Raw genomic sequence first — 18,624 nt, 5'->3', positions numbered from 1 at the left:
ATATATATATATATATATATATATATATATATATATATATATATATATATATATATATATATATATATGTAAATTATGTTAGTGTATTTTACAAATAGAATGCTTAATGTTTTTAAAGAACAGAGCAATAATAAATTAGTAAAAAACACTTATCTACACTTTTATCTTCGACTTGAAGTTTCACCATTGCTGGATCATCAGGAAGAGTTACTAAATCTCAAAAAAAAGTCAATTTATAGAAAAAAATATTTTACAGGAAGTTATAAATAATTATAAAAAATTTTTAATTACTATTTTTTTTTGTTAACGGGAAGTTACAGAAAGTAATTATGAAATAATTTTCTTTGGAATGGGGATAGTTTAATTTGGTCATTTGTTTTTATAATTTTTTAAGAGGTATTAATTTTCGTGCCTACATTAAGAAATTAATTCAGATTTTTTATTTAATAAACTTTCTTAATTTAAATGAGTAACTATTTCAAATTTTTCTTGCAAGCATAGCATACATATTTTGGAAATGTTATTATAGGCAGGGGCAGATTTTAGAATAGACCATTGTAAATTAAAAATTTTTTTTTTTTTATTTAAATCCCAAATATATTTTGACAGCATAGTCTCTTTTGAATATTTTTTGTGTTTAAACGATTGTTTGTGGTTGGCATAACGTTTTTTCCATTCCCCCTCGGTTAAACGCCAATATATTGTTTATCAGGGTTGTTTTGTGAGGAAACAATGCACTTGTAAATTACATTTTTCGAAAGGCATTTTCCATTTAGAGGGCAATCTATTTTTTGTTTACAATTACAATAATCAGTGTTTTTTTTCTTTTATATGTTCATTTTTATTAATTAACGAGTAGTTGTGGCCTTTTATAATTCTTTCTAAATTATTTGTACAACTATAACTTAATTTAATGGTATTTCTGTTCAAAATCTTATGTAATTTATTAGAGGGAGGAAAATGTTTGTCTACAAATTTTTGAAAAATTTTACCTATATTTGTTGAAACATTTTTGCTGTACGGGGGGTTAAACCAAATGTTTATGTTTCTATTTCTATTACGCTTGTTTGCAATTTTCTTTTCAAATTTTAGCTCGAAATTTTAAAAGCCACTTTTTTTAAGGGCATCTTCATAAACGCGTTTAGAGGAGTTAAAAATATTTTCATAAGAAGAGTTTTGGTTTAGCCTATTGTTAATTGAAATTGGAATTTGTTTTAGAATTTGAGGGGGATGGTTCGAATTTACATTAATATACAATAATTCGTCATTAGGTGTTTTGTAGGGCTTATAGGAACTTTTTGAGAGGTTAAATGTGACATCATGAAAATTCACTATTTTTAAATTTATATTTATTTCAATTAGGAAGCCAATATTTTTAAAAACTTTAATAATATCTATTAATTAATAAATTTAATTTTTTTTGAGATTTAGTAACTCTTCCTGATGATCCAGCAGTGGTGAAACTTCAAGTCGAAGATAAGAGTTAGATAAGTGTTTTTTACTAATTTATATATATATGTATATATATATATATATATATATATATATATATATATATATATATATATATATATATATATATATATATATATATATATATATATATATATATATATTTATTTATTCTGATTCACTCCCAACAAGACTGTAATAAACAACTTTTAAGTTGAGAGTTACTAGAAAGAAAAAAAAAATTATAGAGCAAGGATTCAGTTGACATAAGACTTAAAGAGTAGTAGGTTGCACGAATCAAGAAAACATTAGGAAGAAAGAGTGTTTCAAAGGGTTAAAATGCGGGTAAAAGAACTAGACAAATAAAAGAGTATGCAGGGACAGATACAGTAAATGAATGAGACTTAGCTGAATCGCAAGTCAAGTGAATATGAATTTTTGTTGATGGAACCGGAGATGATAATTCCTTTGAGTAGCAACCATGATAGAGTTTGTAGAAAAGAGAAAGAGATGCAAATTTACGACTATGGGAAAGAGGCTCAAGCTTTGCAGATAGAGTGGTTACAACTATGTTTACAATGCATTTTTGGCGAAATAGAGCATCATTAGAAAAACAGCCTAAATATAAGAACAATAATCCATACAGGGACAAACAAGAGGTTTGTACAGGCAGAATGGAAAATGAATGAAAAAGGCGTAAGAAAATGACGATAATAATAAAGGGATGCTAATTTAGCAATCGATTATATATTTTGTTTACATGAATGGTCAGTACTAAATGATAATCCAAGAAGATGTTAAAAAGAGAACTCAGTGAGAAGGTTGCCATTTAATAATATTTAAATGTCAACAGTATTGTGGTAGTTGTTTGCAGTAAATAACTGAGTTCTTTTGGAGTTAAAAATTATAAGCCAAAATTTGTGAGCCCCAATCTGTTACAGAAGTGAGATCAGATTCAAGATCAGCTGCCTCTTTAAAGCGATCAAAAACAAAAGACTTTTTGTCAAGATAGGAGTAAAAGGTTGAATCATCAGCAAAAGGAGCTACTTTAAATTTAAGGTTGTCAGAAAGATCATTAATGTAGATAATAAAGAAACAAAACAGGACTATGAATAGAACCTTGAGGTATCTCAAAAGTTACTAGAAATAAATAAAACTGTTGACCTTGGAGGATGACTTTAATGAAGCAGTTAGAAAGAAACATTTTGATAATCTTAAAAATTTTCCCAGATACTTAATATGAGATGTCATGGGAAAGACCAGCATGCCAAACTAGATTAAAAGCTATATATATATATATATATATACATATATATATATATATAAATATATATATATATATATATATATATATATATATATATATATATATATATATATATATATATATATATATATATATATATGTATATATATATTTATATAGAGAGAGAGAGATAAAAATCAGAACTTAGTTATTTTTATGTGCTGTGGTTATCTTTTGTGAATAATTAAAGTTTAATTGTTCAATATCTAGTTCATGCCTACCCAGTGGGCACGGGACTTGAAAAAGACGTCCAAAAAGTTCGAAACACGTTAAAAGACGTCTTATTTTTGTCCCGTGCCCACTGGGTAAGCTTATTTTCTATTTAACAGGTCCCTAATATTGTTTAAAAAATGTTTATACAGTACAATCTCTGTAATTCGAATCTCCTTAACTCGAAAACTTCCATAATTCGATTAAATGCAAAGTCACCATGAAAAGCGTTTAAAAGAAATTAACTTTCTACAGTTCGAAAAACTTCTCTAATTCGAACTTTTATATTTCCCCATCGAATTTAAATTAGAGAGATTCTACTGTATTAAAAAGGTCAACTTAGTACTCAAATGAAGTGAAATTTTATATAAGCCTATTAAAGTATTTTTTCAAAATAAAGATATCAAAAAAACTATAGAAACTCATGTTTTTTATTTTTGATATAAAAATTGTAGTTTTCTACAATAGAATCTAAAAATAGACACAAAATTAAACAAAATAGACACAAATTAACACAAAAGAAAACCACATCATATTATAAACACTGAGTTGTAATTTTTTATCTAAAGGGGTTGTAAAGCATCATAATATCTATATATACATACGTATATATATATATATATATATATATATATATATATATATATATATATGTATATATATATATATATATATATATATATACATATATATATATATATATATATATATATATATATATATATATATTATATATATATATATATATATATATATATATATATATATATATATATATATATAAAGAGAAAGGATATCTTTAAATAATTGAGTAATTTCTTTTTGTTCTTCTTGTTGGTAATCAATTATGATTAAGCCATCTATACAGGAAACAGAAAAAAAACCTTAGTTGCCCATTTATTTAAACCTTTGAACCAAATTAGCAAAATGGAAAAAAGTTAAACATTCCTCTTGCCATAATATTATGTTTAAAAATTGAACTTGAAAAACAAAGCATGTTAAAAAATTCTGCAAATGTTCTGATATAGTACTGTATGAAAATGTCCAGATAAAAAAATAATTTAGTTGGAAAAATCCAAATAAACAATAAATTATAAACAAATCACGAATCATCAGATGAAGGTGGTCTAGAAAACTCTGTAAATAATAATAATTTAAAATTAATAAGTTTTTCTTGAAATTAAGTTCAGTATAGGTTTTTTTTATAAGGGTCTACTAGCATCATATTCTTTTTGACAAATATAAAAAATAAACAATGTAAGACTAAATTACTACACAATATACAAATGCCTAAATAAGTAAACAACCTCAATAGATTCTGATATTAAATTTGCATGCTATTATATACTAATATATTCATATTATCAAAATTAAATGGTAACTTTCTTATTGGATAAGAATAGTTTCTATATATAAAGAGAGTTACAATCACAATTGTTATTACAACATGACAAGTTAACATTTTCATACAGTATGAATAGATATATAACTAACTTAAAGATAATTTAATTTTTAATTAAAATTTTATTTTAAATTGGTGTTTATACATCTAATTGTGCTTTTAATGGTCATATACTAAAAATATAGTAGAATAAAGGAAAATTACTCCAAAATTTATGCCAATTAAAAACTAAAAAATTGTCAATAAAAGCAAAATAGCACCAATAAAACCAAAAAAACGCCAAAAAAATTAAAAAAACGCCAAAAAAACGCCCAAAAAACCAAAAAAAACACGTTTTTTTGACCCAAAAAGACATCAAAGGTAAAAAACGCGTTTTGTTTCAATTCTAAGCAGGATGTTAAAAAGCAATTAAAGACGATATTCTTTAGGAAAAAAAAAAGAAGATATAAGCTGTTTTGTTGATGAGATAAAGGCTCATTTGTTGCTGAGATCTGTATTTTTGATGTAATATAAGTTGATTTGTTGATGAGATACAAGGTTCTTTTGAAAGAAATTAAAAATTTATATAAAGATATAGTATAAAAATCCCTTACAAACCTTGTGGTAGTATAAATAGTAAAATGATAATAGTAAATTGATAATAGAGTAATAGAGTTTACTATGCAGTATTTACGTAAGGAATTTTTATTTTTGTTACATTAGTTTATACGGCGTTTTTAGAAAAAGCTAACAATGCGTATAAAAAAACCAGCAGGAAATGCCAATATATAGGCTGAGGCTAAACCAGACTATAAGATAGTGAATATATGTACTGTACCCCCAGACAGCATGATATTTTAGTATGACATAAGAGCCCTCATATAAACATATATTCATCGTTTAACGCATTTCTGAAGTTTGACCTCAGTCGTTTCTGTGTTTTTTTGAATGTGTGACATGGAGCCCATCTTGGGTAAACATTCTGCAATCAGGATTATGTTAGTATTGCTGTCAAGTTAGGCTCTTTTTAACAAAAACTAGGTCGTAGGCAGAAAAAAAATCAGGCATTTTTTGTCAATCGGAAAATATAACAGCAAATTTCTTTGTCTTTTTAAAGAAAAGCAAGGATAAGCTTGCATCTGCACAACCTTTTTTGTCATGTTAGCTGCAGTGAGTAATGGTTTAGCAGTTCAAGCCAATTAATTCAACAAATTGATTCATTGAATCAAATGGTTCAGCAGTTCAAGCCAATGATCTATTTCCAAAATCATCTTTTAAGAGTGTTCTCTTTGTTTTATTATTCATGTTTATCGTCTTGTACACCTTCCTGAATCTCACAGGGTTTCTAACAAGCTGGCTTGAACAGCTCTTGTTGTTGGTTTTCTTTCGGATTTTGATCTTCCAGACTTTTTTCTTTTTAGATGACCACAAGTCTGAAAACAAACTTGAACACAAAAAAATGTTGCTCTATATACACCTATGGCTTGGGGAACTTTATTGGGTGGAATTCAAACAGTAAGAAGTTCAATAACTTGTTCTAAAGAATTCAAAAAGTTTTGAAAGTTTTAATGATTACAATTATTATATGCAGTTATAATTTATATATAAATTATTATATATAGCTGAGCTTTCATGAAAGCTTTGTTATTACTTTTCATTTAACTTTGATAATAAAAAAGTCAAAATTATTTCATTCCTCTATCACCTAATATGATAACCTTACATGTCACCTTATATGTTAAGTCTCTTTTTCTCTAAAAAACTTTTTATCCATTTTGTTATTATTTCTTTAAAATTTGTAGAAATAGTCATCTACATCATATAGATTACTAAGCAAAATTATAGCACATTTTGAAATATTTATACATAAAAATCTAATTAGTTTCGAAGATGTTTTTTGATTGTAGGCGTTTTCATTTAACTGATACTTTTTTTTTTAGGTTACTATGCACTTATAGCTGTTGTCAAGCTGAAAGTATAACTAATATAAAATCTGGCTTCTTTTTAGACGATAGATTTAAAATGTAATATTTTGCTAACTCAGAAGAATCAATAATAAAATGGGAAGCCTTAGTTTTCCCATATTAATATAGGTGGTACCTTTTTTTTATTCTAAATTATATTTTTCTGGTTTTAATAAGCTTAGAGTGAATTTTTCAAAAAATTAGTAAACCTTTCAAAAAATTTATAAACCTAGGTTTTTTGTCTATATTTATAGTTGATGCATAAAAAATTAAATAATATATTATATTCAATTTTTACCCTAACCCTAATCCTAACCCTGTCTCCACTGATGTTTAACTTTCTTATCTTTATTTTATTTATTTACTTATTTTTTTTTCTAGGGTTTTGTTTATATTCAAGTGCGATAGTCTTTGTTTTATTCTAATCCACTTTATTTTACCCATTGTATATTTATTATATTGGGCCTAGAGCCTGTCAATAAATTTTGATTGATTGATTGATTTGCATATATCATAATATATTTGATAAAATACAGTTGATATTTTATCAAATAATCAATGTAATAAAATTATATAGAACAAATCAACTAAATTTAGCTATATATTAAGTCATTCAAACAAAATGGTTAAAAATAAATCAACCAGATCCCCACTTTCACATAAAATACCCTCCTTTATATAAATGTTATGAAACAAAAATTATTAAATAAGTAAACAACCTATCTATTGATCTTTCGCATAGAAGGACTACATCATTTAGTGAAAGAATTGAAAGTACATCACCAATGATTCTACGGTTCCTGACTAAAAGTAAAATCCTTATAATAGTAACTTAAAATTAAAATGAACTATATAGTTATACTTTATAAAATACATTTGTTTAGCAGTAACAAGTTCTGATTTTTTTTGATGACTAGAACATTTGATTTGATGACTAGAACATAACTGTCAAAAACAAATAAACATAAATAAATGTGTATTTATGTTTAAAACAAACATAGATTAATGTGTAACTGTGTTTGAAAATAACATAAAAGTTCAAAAAAATTAGACACTTTTTTTAATTATCTCAATTGATTTAATTCATATTAAAACAGAAACATATAACAAACAGATGAGAAACATATGACAAACACATGAGATGCACATAACAAACACATGAGATACATATAACAAACACATGAGAAACATAACAAACACATGAGACATAATATAATAATTTATACTTAAATGTATAACGTAATATTGAGGCATTAATAAAACTAAAAGTATATAAAAGGTGAAACAAATTTTAAAGAGCCTCAAAAGATTTCGTTCAGTTTTAACATTTAAACCATATAAAAAGAATCAAAACCTATTATAAGAATAAATCAAGTTTGAACTGTAAATTTAATTAAAATCAAATTTAACTAAAATCTTTCTTTTTATTAAATATTATTTCTTTCTTATTTTTGAACCTATGGAAATACAACACACAAGTTCATTATAAAAATTATGAAAGTTTAACACAAAAATTCATTAAAGCAGATGACTATGCAACTTTAAGTATACTAAAAATATTACTAACATACCAAAAAATGAAATTGACTTAAACATCAGCAGTATATAGCGATCTATGAACCTTAATTGAACTTGACACTGACTAAATATTAGTTTATTTTAAAGTAGCCACTGATAATTTAATAAATTTTATAATTAAATCATGATTTAACGTTTTCTTATTTATTTAAATTAATTTTATTATTAAGTCTAAACCTATCCTTTATTACTGGTCTCTTATGGAAACCGTAAATATATTCCATTGCCAAGTTAGCATGTAATAAAAATCCCTCACTGTATTGTGCTTGCTTATTTCTAACTTCTGATTCCATTTTTTATATTAATAAAATTTCTACTTATCTAGGATTGCCAAATGGTAATCACCAAATAAGAGGAGATTTTACTCATTGTGGTAAATAAAAAAAGAGCGTCGCTTTTATTTTACAGTGTGGCAGATGTGGGTATCATTATTGTGAATATAAATGAAAACTATTTTTTTTAAATGAAAATTGTTTTTAATATAAACGACTGGTTTGAAAATTATATTTAGGATCCTCACAACTATATAATCTAATTTTAATCATAAGACATATGTAAGTTTAATTTCAAATATATTGAACAAAATTTAAATATAAATATAAAAATACTCAATAATTCATAAAATTCTTATTCTATATTCAAATTTAACCATTCCGTATGTTCTTTATTGTATATACATACTATAATGTATTATTCTATATTATTCTATTTTATAATATACCATAAAGTATACTTAATAAAAGTTGCATATATTTAAAATATATCAAAAACTAATAAAAGAAAAAATCTGTATGAATACTTGCACATTAATTCTTCATTATATAACTAGTCCTAATCACTTGTATCAGTAGCACTGTCATTAGACCATTTATTTGTGGGAACAGAGCAAGAATTGTAATCAGTGGAAGATGGATCTACCAATTACTCTTTTGTCCTTAATACAAGGAGGAGGTGGGGAATGGGAATAAAGGAGGTGGGAAGTGGGAATGTTTTAATGCAAATCTAATAAACCGGGGATTTTAGTTAAAGAAGGGGTGAACTGGAAATTTTTCATGTTATTATATAAGTATTTTTTATAAAAAACTTCAGTTTATAAATCCAACTAATATTTCTGACAAACCACGCATAAAATTATTTAACTCTGGCATGGTTTGCAGTCAAATGCGTATTTTCTAATAGCTGTTATAATTTCAATAGGATTTAGTATGCTGGTATAAGCTTTTATAATTTCAATAATATACCATAAGTACATTTTCGAAAAATTAAAGTTCACTAGATAAACGATTTTTAAAGTCTGTTTACACGGAAAATTTTTAGTGACTGAAATAACTACTCTCTTATTTTTTAGGCCAATTTTCACTAAATTTTTGTCCAGTTTTAAAATAAAATGTTTTTGTTGATAGCAAGTAAAAATTAGTAAACTAGGGGGAGAGGGGATGGGGGAAGAGGAAAGAGGTCCTAATAAGCTAGGGGTGGGTGAGAAAGTTTCAAAATATTATTAAAAGTTGCCTTAACTTTTTAATAAGGATTCGAGAATATACTTTTTTGTTGAACCTATCTTTTTAACAACTCTTTGTTTGAAAACAGATACTTATAAAATGACATGACTATTTTTTGAAATTATATTTTATACATAAAATTCTTTTAACAAACTCTACATTCTTTTGTCCATTGGGAAGACATTAATGAAAACAATCGTTCTACAGAGGCTTTAAAAGCAATTAAGAAGTTTCACCATTTTCAACTCAGTTTCAGCTCAGAACCACAGAAAATTTCTGGCAGGTTGTTGAAATACTTTATCCAAATATAGCTATGAAGTTTTAACTTGTTGTGTAGTTCAATATCTTTATTATTATTTTTTTTCTCATCTTCTTTGGTATTTTGTACTTCTTTTTTGTGACTTGTAAAAAACTTATAAAAGTAAGAAAATTGGCCATAACACAATTATTCATTAACTTGTAAAGGAGCTTCTTCATTTACAAATAAATACGAATCTTCAACTTGATCTTAAGTATCTTAAAGGTAACTCTCCAGTTTCATCTAACTGAAAGCTTTGAACTCTCGGTATTGGAAGAGCCATTTATTGATATAAAAAGTTGAGCCCTCATATTACATTAAAAAAATTCAACAAATGCAGCACTACATTTATCTCCATATTCATCACTTTAGTTTTCTTGAAAATGCTTTTAATATTTAAAGGTACTAAGTTATTACTTTTTCTGTCAATTAAAATTTCAAGAATTTTTTTTAGGACCTGGATAGTTGCAGCAATACTATTATTTTCTCTCTTTAGATAAACCATTCTCTTATAAAATATATACGCAAGCTATGGACAAAAAAAAGTTTAGCTTCATTAAAATCATTTCTACAAAAATTTTAAAAGATAATAGGTACAGATTACTGAGATTAAAAATAGAACTTGAGTGCTAGGTACATTTGTAAAACTTTATTTTCACAAGGAAACAAAGACAACCATCATAAAATAATTGCCTGTATTCTACATCTTTGAAACTACATTTGCACTTCAGCTCTTCAGTTCTTACTGTATATACTGAAAAGTAATTGAACATTTTCAAAATAAATGACTCTACATTCATGGAAATTCCTCTGACCAAACCATTTCGGATAAAATTGTGCAAAACATGAGCAAGAAGTCCAGATCCTAACATCTTTTGAATAAAGACATTTTTAAATAGGGTCAATACATTATTGCTCTGGCACCTGTTAGAAACTCCAAAGTTAGAGTTGATGTTATCCTCAGAAAAGACATTCTTTTTCTTTTGTATATTCAAGTTTTTTAAAGTGTCAACAATGTAGCCTAAGATAGTTTCAATTAATTCATCAAGAGTGGCTTTTATTCTAATGATTTTAGTTGTGACACATACTTTGATTAGATCGAAATACAAAACTAAAAAAGAAAATATTTTGGTAGAATCATGATTACTACCATTGCTCGCTAATCCAAAGCAGGAAATCTTTTTCAGATCTTTTGTCATAAATTTACAGTCACATCAACTGAGTGGATAGACAACACTGACTTAATTATTGTCTCTAATTTTGTTTGGCACAAGTGAATTCTTTAGCAGTGTTTGATTCAGGATTTATAGTATTGTGCAGTTTACTGATACAATCCATCGAATTGAAAGACTGGTGACGACTTACTGTATGAAAGATTATGTAACTTCTACAGCATGAACTTTTTCTTGAAAAAAGTTGTCTTGCTTTGGCAGTAAAAATGAGTCAATTGTCCTTGTCACGGTTATAGATGCAACTAATTCTAAACATTTTTGTGTTTTATTGTGTATAAGTGATATTCCAAATGCAGAGCACCTAAAATAAAACAACATTTAAATAAAAAAAATCATGATTTGAATGTGAAACATCTAGGTTGCAGTAAAAAAAATACTAAAGTACAGACTAATAACTATAATAAAATAGAAATATTTATCCAAAATGAAAATAATTATTACTACCTCTTTTTTGTTTCTTGTTCTTACAATATCAATTTTTAAAGATGTTTGAAAAAACAAACTCATACTCTAAATATAATGTGCTCTGATTAAATTTTTAATAATCACAATTTTAGAACTGCGGTACCTACAATTTAACAATAATCAACTTACAAGAATTATTATCTTTGTAACATGCATTAGATTAGTAAAATTAAGACTAGAAAATTTAGATAAGATTGATTAATTCTTACCTTAGTGAGAAATAGAAATATATGTTCCATCAGGAAAATGTTTGCATTCAGCTTAACAATCATTTGTTCCTTTATTAAAACTATAAACCTTTTTTGAAGGACAATGGCGGTTGATGTTTTAACGCTAATTGTGGGAAATTTATTACTTATTTCGTTTTCTTAGTTTACTTAACTCGAGCCGTTATAATAATGTAAACTGTACTTTAGAAAATCCAATTTTTTTTAAGTGTGTAAACTTTTATATCGGTAGCAGTACTTCGAGAAGATTTTTCACTGGAATATACATTACATCTTTTTAAACTAATTGTGCTTGATTCAATCTTATTTTAAAAGGTCAATAGTTTATTACTTTTTTGGGTTTAATAAAAATGGGTTGTCTTTGGTCTACTACATAAGGTGTCATTTGCCCTGGCTAAAGTATACCCATATATTAAAAAAAGCTTCATTTTAGTGATCATTTGTAGATATTATAGTAGTTACAATGTTAAAAGATCAAATATATTGTATTTGCTAAATCAGTACAAAAGTATAGAAAAAACTTTTTTCGTTCTTTGTTTAAATATTTCACAAAGTTAAAAGCCAAATCCTGGAAGAATAAAATATGTAACTTATACTTTAGAACAGTTATGAATGGTGTAATTGCTTAAAGACAAGCAGCTCTGAAATGCGATATGCCAAAGTCAATATTAAAACCAAAATAAAATGTTTTACTTAAACTGTTTTGTTTACTTAGTACTTATACTTGTTCATCTTGTAACTTATTTTTTTTACTGTATATAAGACCTTTGTTACTAAATCTTTTTTGTTCAGTTTATTTTGTAAATTTATTTACTATTTAATAAAATTGTTATTTTTATTGATGTAATGCTTCCTTTAGTCCCATTTCCCTGGGTTGGGTCAAAGTCACCCTTTTACACTTTGACTTTGGCCCACCATTTAAACTCCCTAAAAGATACTTCCGGTGATTAATTTTTAAATAGGAAGTTTTAGCTATTCTTTAAATGCAATTCTAAAAGTATTTGGTGTTTGATGAAATAAATTTTGTGGTTTTTATGCAATAGACATTAGTGTGCAAAATTAACTAAGGTCACCTCGTTTTACACCACTTTTTCTTTTTTACGTTTTGTTTTAGATATAACATTCTAATTAATTAATTAATTAATTAATTGAAATAACAGATAGTCAGTTGATTCAAATAAAATAATCAACTAAAATAACAAATCATGATACTTATTTAATTAATTTAAATAATTAATAAATGAATTAATAAATGACAATTATTAATTGAATTAACTGATGTTTAACATTCATAATCTTTGTGTTTACGAGTTTGAACTTGTGCACCATATTAAATATTATGTTATAGAGAAAAATATTACGTATTGTGTGAGTATTTTAAATACATTCCATAAACAACACATACTTTTAGTGAAATTTAAGTAAGTAAAATTTTTGCGTTTAATAATTTAGGTTAGTAAAACATTTTGCATTTATTATTTATTTAAATTTTTCTAAATTCTACATAAACTCAAAATTTTGCTATTTAAAAGACTTTTTTAATAAAAACATTCAAAAAAGAGATTTTTTAATTGGAATCCTCCAGAGCTTTAATTTTGGCCTCAAAATTCGGAGATCTACAGGTAAATCCAGAGATACGGATACCCTATACTTGTCCTTCTTTAAAATATTGTTGTCATATTTTGGCTATTTTTTTAATTAAAACCCTCTTACGTTTAGACAAAGTAGGTTGAAGCATTTTAGACTAAAATGCATTATAAATATTATTATCCAGCAACCAAGTAGCAACCAAGCTCAAACATCTGTTTTACTGTTGAAGGTTTTATTGTTGTATTGTTATACAGTTGCAAGGTTGCATCTTTTCTTTTTTTCTTCAAATAATCTTATTGCAGCTGCTATTAGTAACAGCAGCCATAATAGAATTATGGTTGTTGTTTGCAGCATCCGTATTTTAATCCGTATTTTAACTGTTATGTTTTATAAATGTACTAGGTATCATCATTCACCAAAACTAAATTTGGCCTAACCTCTCATACATCAAAGCCATATACATTAGTTTAAACTTTTCATGCTTAAAACTAAAACTAAACTCTTAAACTTAAAACAAAACTGTAAATGCTTTAAAAACTTTTATTTATTTATTTTTTTCGCAAACATCAACGCTTTAGAGTTCTCTCCCATCTTCATATTTTCTTGACTCACGCAACCAACAACATTTTAATTTACAATTTTAGTGTGAAATTAGAAGTTGTAGCAACCACTAAAAAGACAAAAATAAATAAAAAAAAGTTTTTTAATTTATTTTTGTCTTTTTCGTGGTTGCTGCAAGCAACCACAAAAAAGACAAAAAAAAATTTAAATTTTTTTTATAAAACTATTTAGTTTGATACCAGTGGAGTATTTAAAAAAGGTTAACTTTGTGAACTTTAAAAAAGTTCACAAAATAACTAATAAAACTAAAAAAACAACCTCGGTTTTGTGTTCTAACACCTGAAAACGAAATGCTGCTTTTTTTAAACTGTTGAAAAGAACTATCATTCTGGTAGACTGTAGCAGATGCCTCAATAAATATAGAATTAATTCTTTGTTGGTTTTTCATCAGAGAGTAAAAATAGACAATAAACTGAATGGTAGCACCACATCTTAATATTGGAATCTAAAGTTGAAGGTAAAGTATAAAAATAATATAAGAATAGTAATATCAAATATGCAAAAATTAAAGCAAATATTAATATATTAAAATAAATATAATAAAAACAGTTTTTCCGACTCAAAAACATTTTAATGGCTTTAATTTAAATTTTATTATATTTATATCACTGCATTTAATGTCAGTTACATTATTTAGTTTAACTGGTACTCAATATGAAATCAACCAAAGTATTTAAGTGCTTAGTATTTAAGTAAAAAATAGTGGCAATTTTTACTTTTCATATTGTGCTATTTTCTTTAAAAAAAAAACGTTATTTAAAGTGTCACCTTTAAGGGATGGTCGTTTAGTGATAAAATTGCAATAAGTTCAAGAGATGATTGTACGGCGACAAAATTACCTTAAGCTTAAAATCCCTATTTTAATTTAACAGTTGTTAGCAGTTTTAAAGCGTTTGTAAACGTTTTACAAATATGTCCCACAAGTTCCTTCATCTTTAAATATTTCAATCTCGTTGCTGATTTTTTCTAATAAATTTTTCAAAATGTTGAATCTTTTTAAATTTCTTTACCATTCAAAATTTCTATCTTAAACTTTTCATGTAATGACATATTTGCAATATTATTATATAATCAGCTCATACAATTAATGATACCATAAACAATCATCGTTTAGATGCTAATCAATGTAACAATTCAAAAAAACGTGAACATGCACAACAAGCCCAATTTTCTACAATATCACGAATGTTGAGATAAGTTCGTTGAAATATGCTGTGAAAAAACAGAGAGTAAAGATAGTGGAGTCTGATGTCATGGAGAGCAAACCAGGTGGAGATTCTGAAAATCCAGTATTTTGACATACGTCAGATTTGGTTTTTTAGATTTTGAAAACCGCAGGATATCAAATTTGAATCAATAGAGTTTTAATATGATTTTTATTATTATTTAGTTTTATTGTTGATCAATTTTATTATTGAATATTTTATTATTGAATAATTTTAATAATATATATCGAATGCGTAATTTGATATAAATATATATATATATATATATATATATATATATATATATATATATATATATATATATATATATATATTTATGTACATATATATATATATATATATATATATATATATATATATATGTATATATATATATATATATATATATATATATATATATATATTTATATATATATATATATATATAAATATAACATAATAAATATTTCTTATTAACTTTTAATATGATTAAAACAAGGATAAAACAAATATAGAAATTTTAAAAACAAGCTCATTCAACAATTTATTAGATAACCATGATCTAATTTTGGTGCAGAATTAACTAATATTGATCATGCTTGCTCAAAATTGGAAGATATTGAATTGATTAAACAAGTAGCATCGTAGTTTTTCCAAAATTTCTGATCGTTTTCCAGTCTGCGAAATGATGTAAGTTTTTAGTTTTTTTTTTATTGGTTATCCCTAATTCTTGATACTGAGTTTTGCATAACTTTTTCCAATACTTTTTCCATGGTCATTTCCTTTCTTCAACAGAAATAATTTGGCTGTGATTTTCTGTTTAGTAAAATTTATTGGAAATAATCTTTGAAATATTTCATTTGACATTTGTTACTAATTTTTTAATGGAATATGCGATAAACTATTTAATGGTTTGAGTAGATTCAATAAATTTTTATTTGCACGTTCAGCAATTCTTCTTTATAATTTTCGATGAGGTTTTCTTGTTTCAGTGTCAGAATTACGATGCTTATTCACCATAAACTCAATTAATTGCATCTACCAATCATTTACTAATGACGTATCTTGCCTACTTAGAGATTCAAGAGCTAATTTTATTGGTTTTTGAGCATTAATCAAGTCACATAGAAAGTTGAAATTTACTTCTGCAAGCATATTTATCTTTTGTAACTCAAGAGAGGCTCAGTAATATATTTTCGAACATTTACAAAACGCTTATTCGTAAACAATCCATAACAATATCCATAAACAAGTTCCATCTATTTTTTACATTCTCTAATTTTAGTCTGAGCTCTGAAGAATGTCTTTCTCATCGACAAAGTAGGATTTTGTCCTGTAAAATATGATTTTAGACTGTTAGTTTTCTTAAAAAAGCAAACAACTTAAAATATGTTTTTGTTTAAAATATTTTCAAATTCAACTTTTTGACATACCAACATCTTTAGCTTCATAATTATTATCACTGTGTAAAAGATTTTTTTATGTTTTATTTCAAACATATTTTTTTTTTAACGAAGTTTGTTGCAAACACCTAAATGCATTTCATGAGTGAAACACAGCTGGTAAATTGCTGGGCTCATAAGTGAAACATAACTGGTAAACTGCTGGGATCTCTAACATACTTAGTTGTCATAGGAGCACCATCACATGTTGTTCTCAAAAACAAAAAATAAAGTTTTCTAAGTAAGTTTTAACAAGAACAACTAAGTCAAATGGACAACAAAATTCAAAAAGTCTCACTAATCGAAGATTACACGGTTCTTTTACTTTAGCATCATGCAAATAGATATCAACATACCATTCCTACCAAATACCACTCGTCTATAGTAATACTAAATATTTTAATATTCTTCAGCTTTTCAATTAACATTGTACCATTTCTTCTTCGCAACTTCTATGAATATATCCCTTGACATCGATTCCTTTGTTGGCAGATGTTTGATGCACTTGGCTATTGACTATCGCATATAATCAGATTTCGTAAGTTTTAGTTGTAACAAATATAACTACTATTTGCCACGGCAGCGTTTTATAGCTAAGCAGTGTTGTTTTTATTTTAAGTATAATAAATAGATTTGACATAAATGATCTTGTTATTCGAAGTCCTAGAAAAAAAGAAACACTATAATCCATGTGAGTACAAACAGAACAAGATAAAACAAGCTCATTTAGTCTCATTTAGAGACAATCATGCAAAACAAGAAAAACGAAGTTACATCAAAGTACCCTGAGTTTTTTATTTATTTGATGTTAAGGTTAAATTTTTAAAATAATTGGAACATTTTTACATTGAATTTACTGAGCGTTTCAAAATACTATAACTAGTCTAATCCTAATGCTAAGCCAGCTATAATACTTAGACAAAGTTCGATATAAGACCAGTTTATGTACGATGAGCAGTGATGACCAGTTTATGTACGATGTTAAATAACTCTGAAGAAAAATATTTACGGTTCTTACATAATAAACACTTTGTGTTTAAAAGTATCATTGGCTGTCGCCGATGCTTTAATATGAAGTTTTTTCAAAGAAAACAAACATACTCTGATAAACTCATGTCACAGTGGGATTGGAACTACATAAGTCTTGAGAGTATAACATATGTGGCAGCATCTATGTTTAATTTGAATGTAAAACTTCATTTTCTTGCTTGTAGGCTAACATGAACTTTTTAGATATTTTTTTAGGTCAAAGAAAAGTTTTTGAAAAGCTTTAGATTGGCAACCTTTGTGAATATTTGTTCAAAATGTTATGGTATAAAAAGCAAAGATTAACATAGTTAGTGTAATTAAGGATTTATTAATGCCACTCAAATTTAATAAAGGGTGTTATAGCCATGTGAATTTGGGCAGTGTGTATAGAGGTGTGTTGCGATGCGTTATTATTTATCCTCTGTATTAGTAATAAACTTTTCTGAAGAATGAGGAACCTTAAGGTTGTAGAAATAATTCCTGTTGATAAAAGAGGAAAACGTTTTACTAATTTTCTTCCCTAAAATGTCTACATTGTAAGTAATCATATATGGTCATTTTTTCTCAGATTGATTATTATAATTATTTTTCATTTCATTAATTTTTATTATAATTATTATTATAATTACTTAGTGAAAAAAATTTATAACCTCAGTGCCACTCAAAATATACAGACATTATTGTAAACTTCCTGTAAAAAAAACTGATTTAATAGCAAACATTTTTACTGATACCGTTTTACAGCAAATTATAAATATATCCCACTAAATTTATTTTTCGCCTTTTTTAAAAAAAAAAAAAAAAAAAGAAAACACATATTAACGCATAAGGATGTTAGAAAACAACTTAAAACTACACTTTGCGTTTTAAAAACCAATATAAACCCCGCAAAAAATTGTTTTTAAAGAAATTGTTTAAGTTTTTTGTTTCAAAAAAATTTGAAAAGTATTTCATAATATGTCGATTTGACGTACTATTTTTGCAAAATAAGCAAAAATAGTTAGTTTTACAAAATTTAAAAAACTAAACTTTGTTACATATCTAAATATTGTCTCTTTTTTCAACATGTACGCGTATACACATTTGTCCCTTAAAAACCTTGCGTAAACTAAAGCTTTTTTCAGT

At 25.9% G+C, this 18,624-nt stretch overlaps 1 protein-coding gene across 2 annotated transcripts in view; it reads right to left on the bottom strand.

The window, feature by feature from the left end:
• Nucleotides 1-18,624, bottom strand: part of LOC136080882 (uncharacterized) — a 127,875-nt gene that overhangs the window by 37,210 nt on the left and 72,041 nt on the right. For both annotated transcript variants that reach the window (XM_065798256.1, XM_065798255.1), the window contains 2 exons: nucleotides 14,082-14,268; nucleotides 7,033-7,117 (listed from right to left, as the gene is read on the bottom strand). In XM_065798256.1, the coding sequence (XP_065654328.1) occupies nucleotides 7,033-7,117; nucleotides 14,082-14,268 (272 nt within the window). The remainder of the gene's footprint in view (nucleotides 1-7,032; nucleotides 7,118-14,081; nucleotides 14,269-18,624) is intronic.

Source organism: Hydra vulgaris, chromosome 05, assembly GCF_038396675.1.
Source record: "Hydra vulgaris chromosome 05, alternate assembly HydraT2T_AEP".
Lineage (NCBI taxonomy): Eukaryota > Metazoa > Cnidaria > Hydrozoa > Anthoathecata > Hydridae > Hydra > Hydra vulgaris.
The sequence above is the reverse complement of the archived record's forward strand: the minus strand, read 5'-3'. Positions and strand labels throughout refer to the sequence as shown.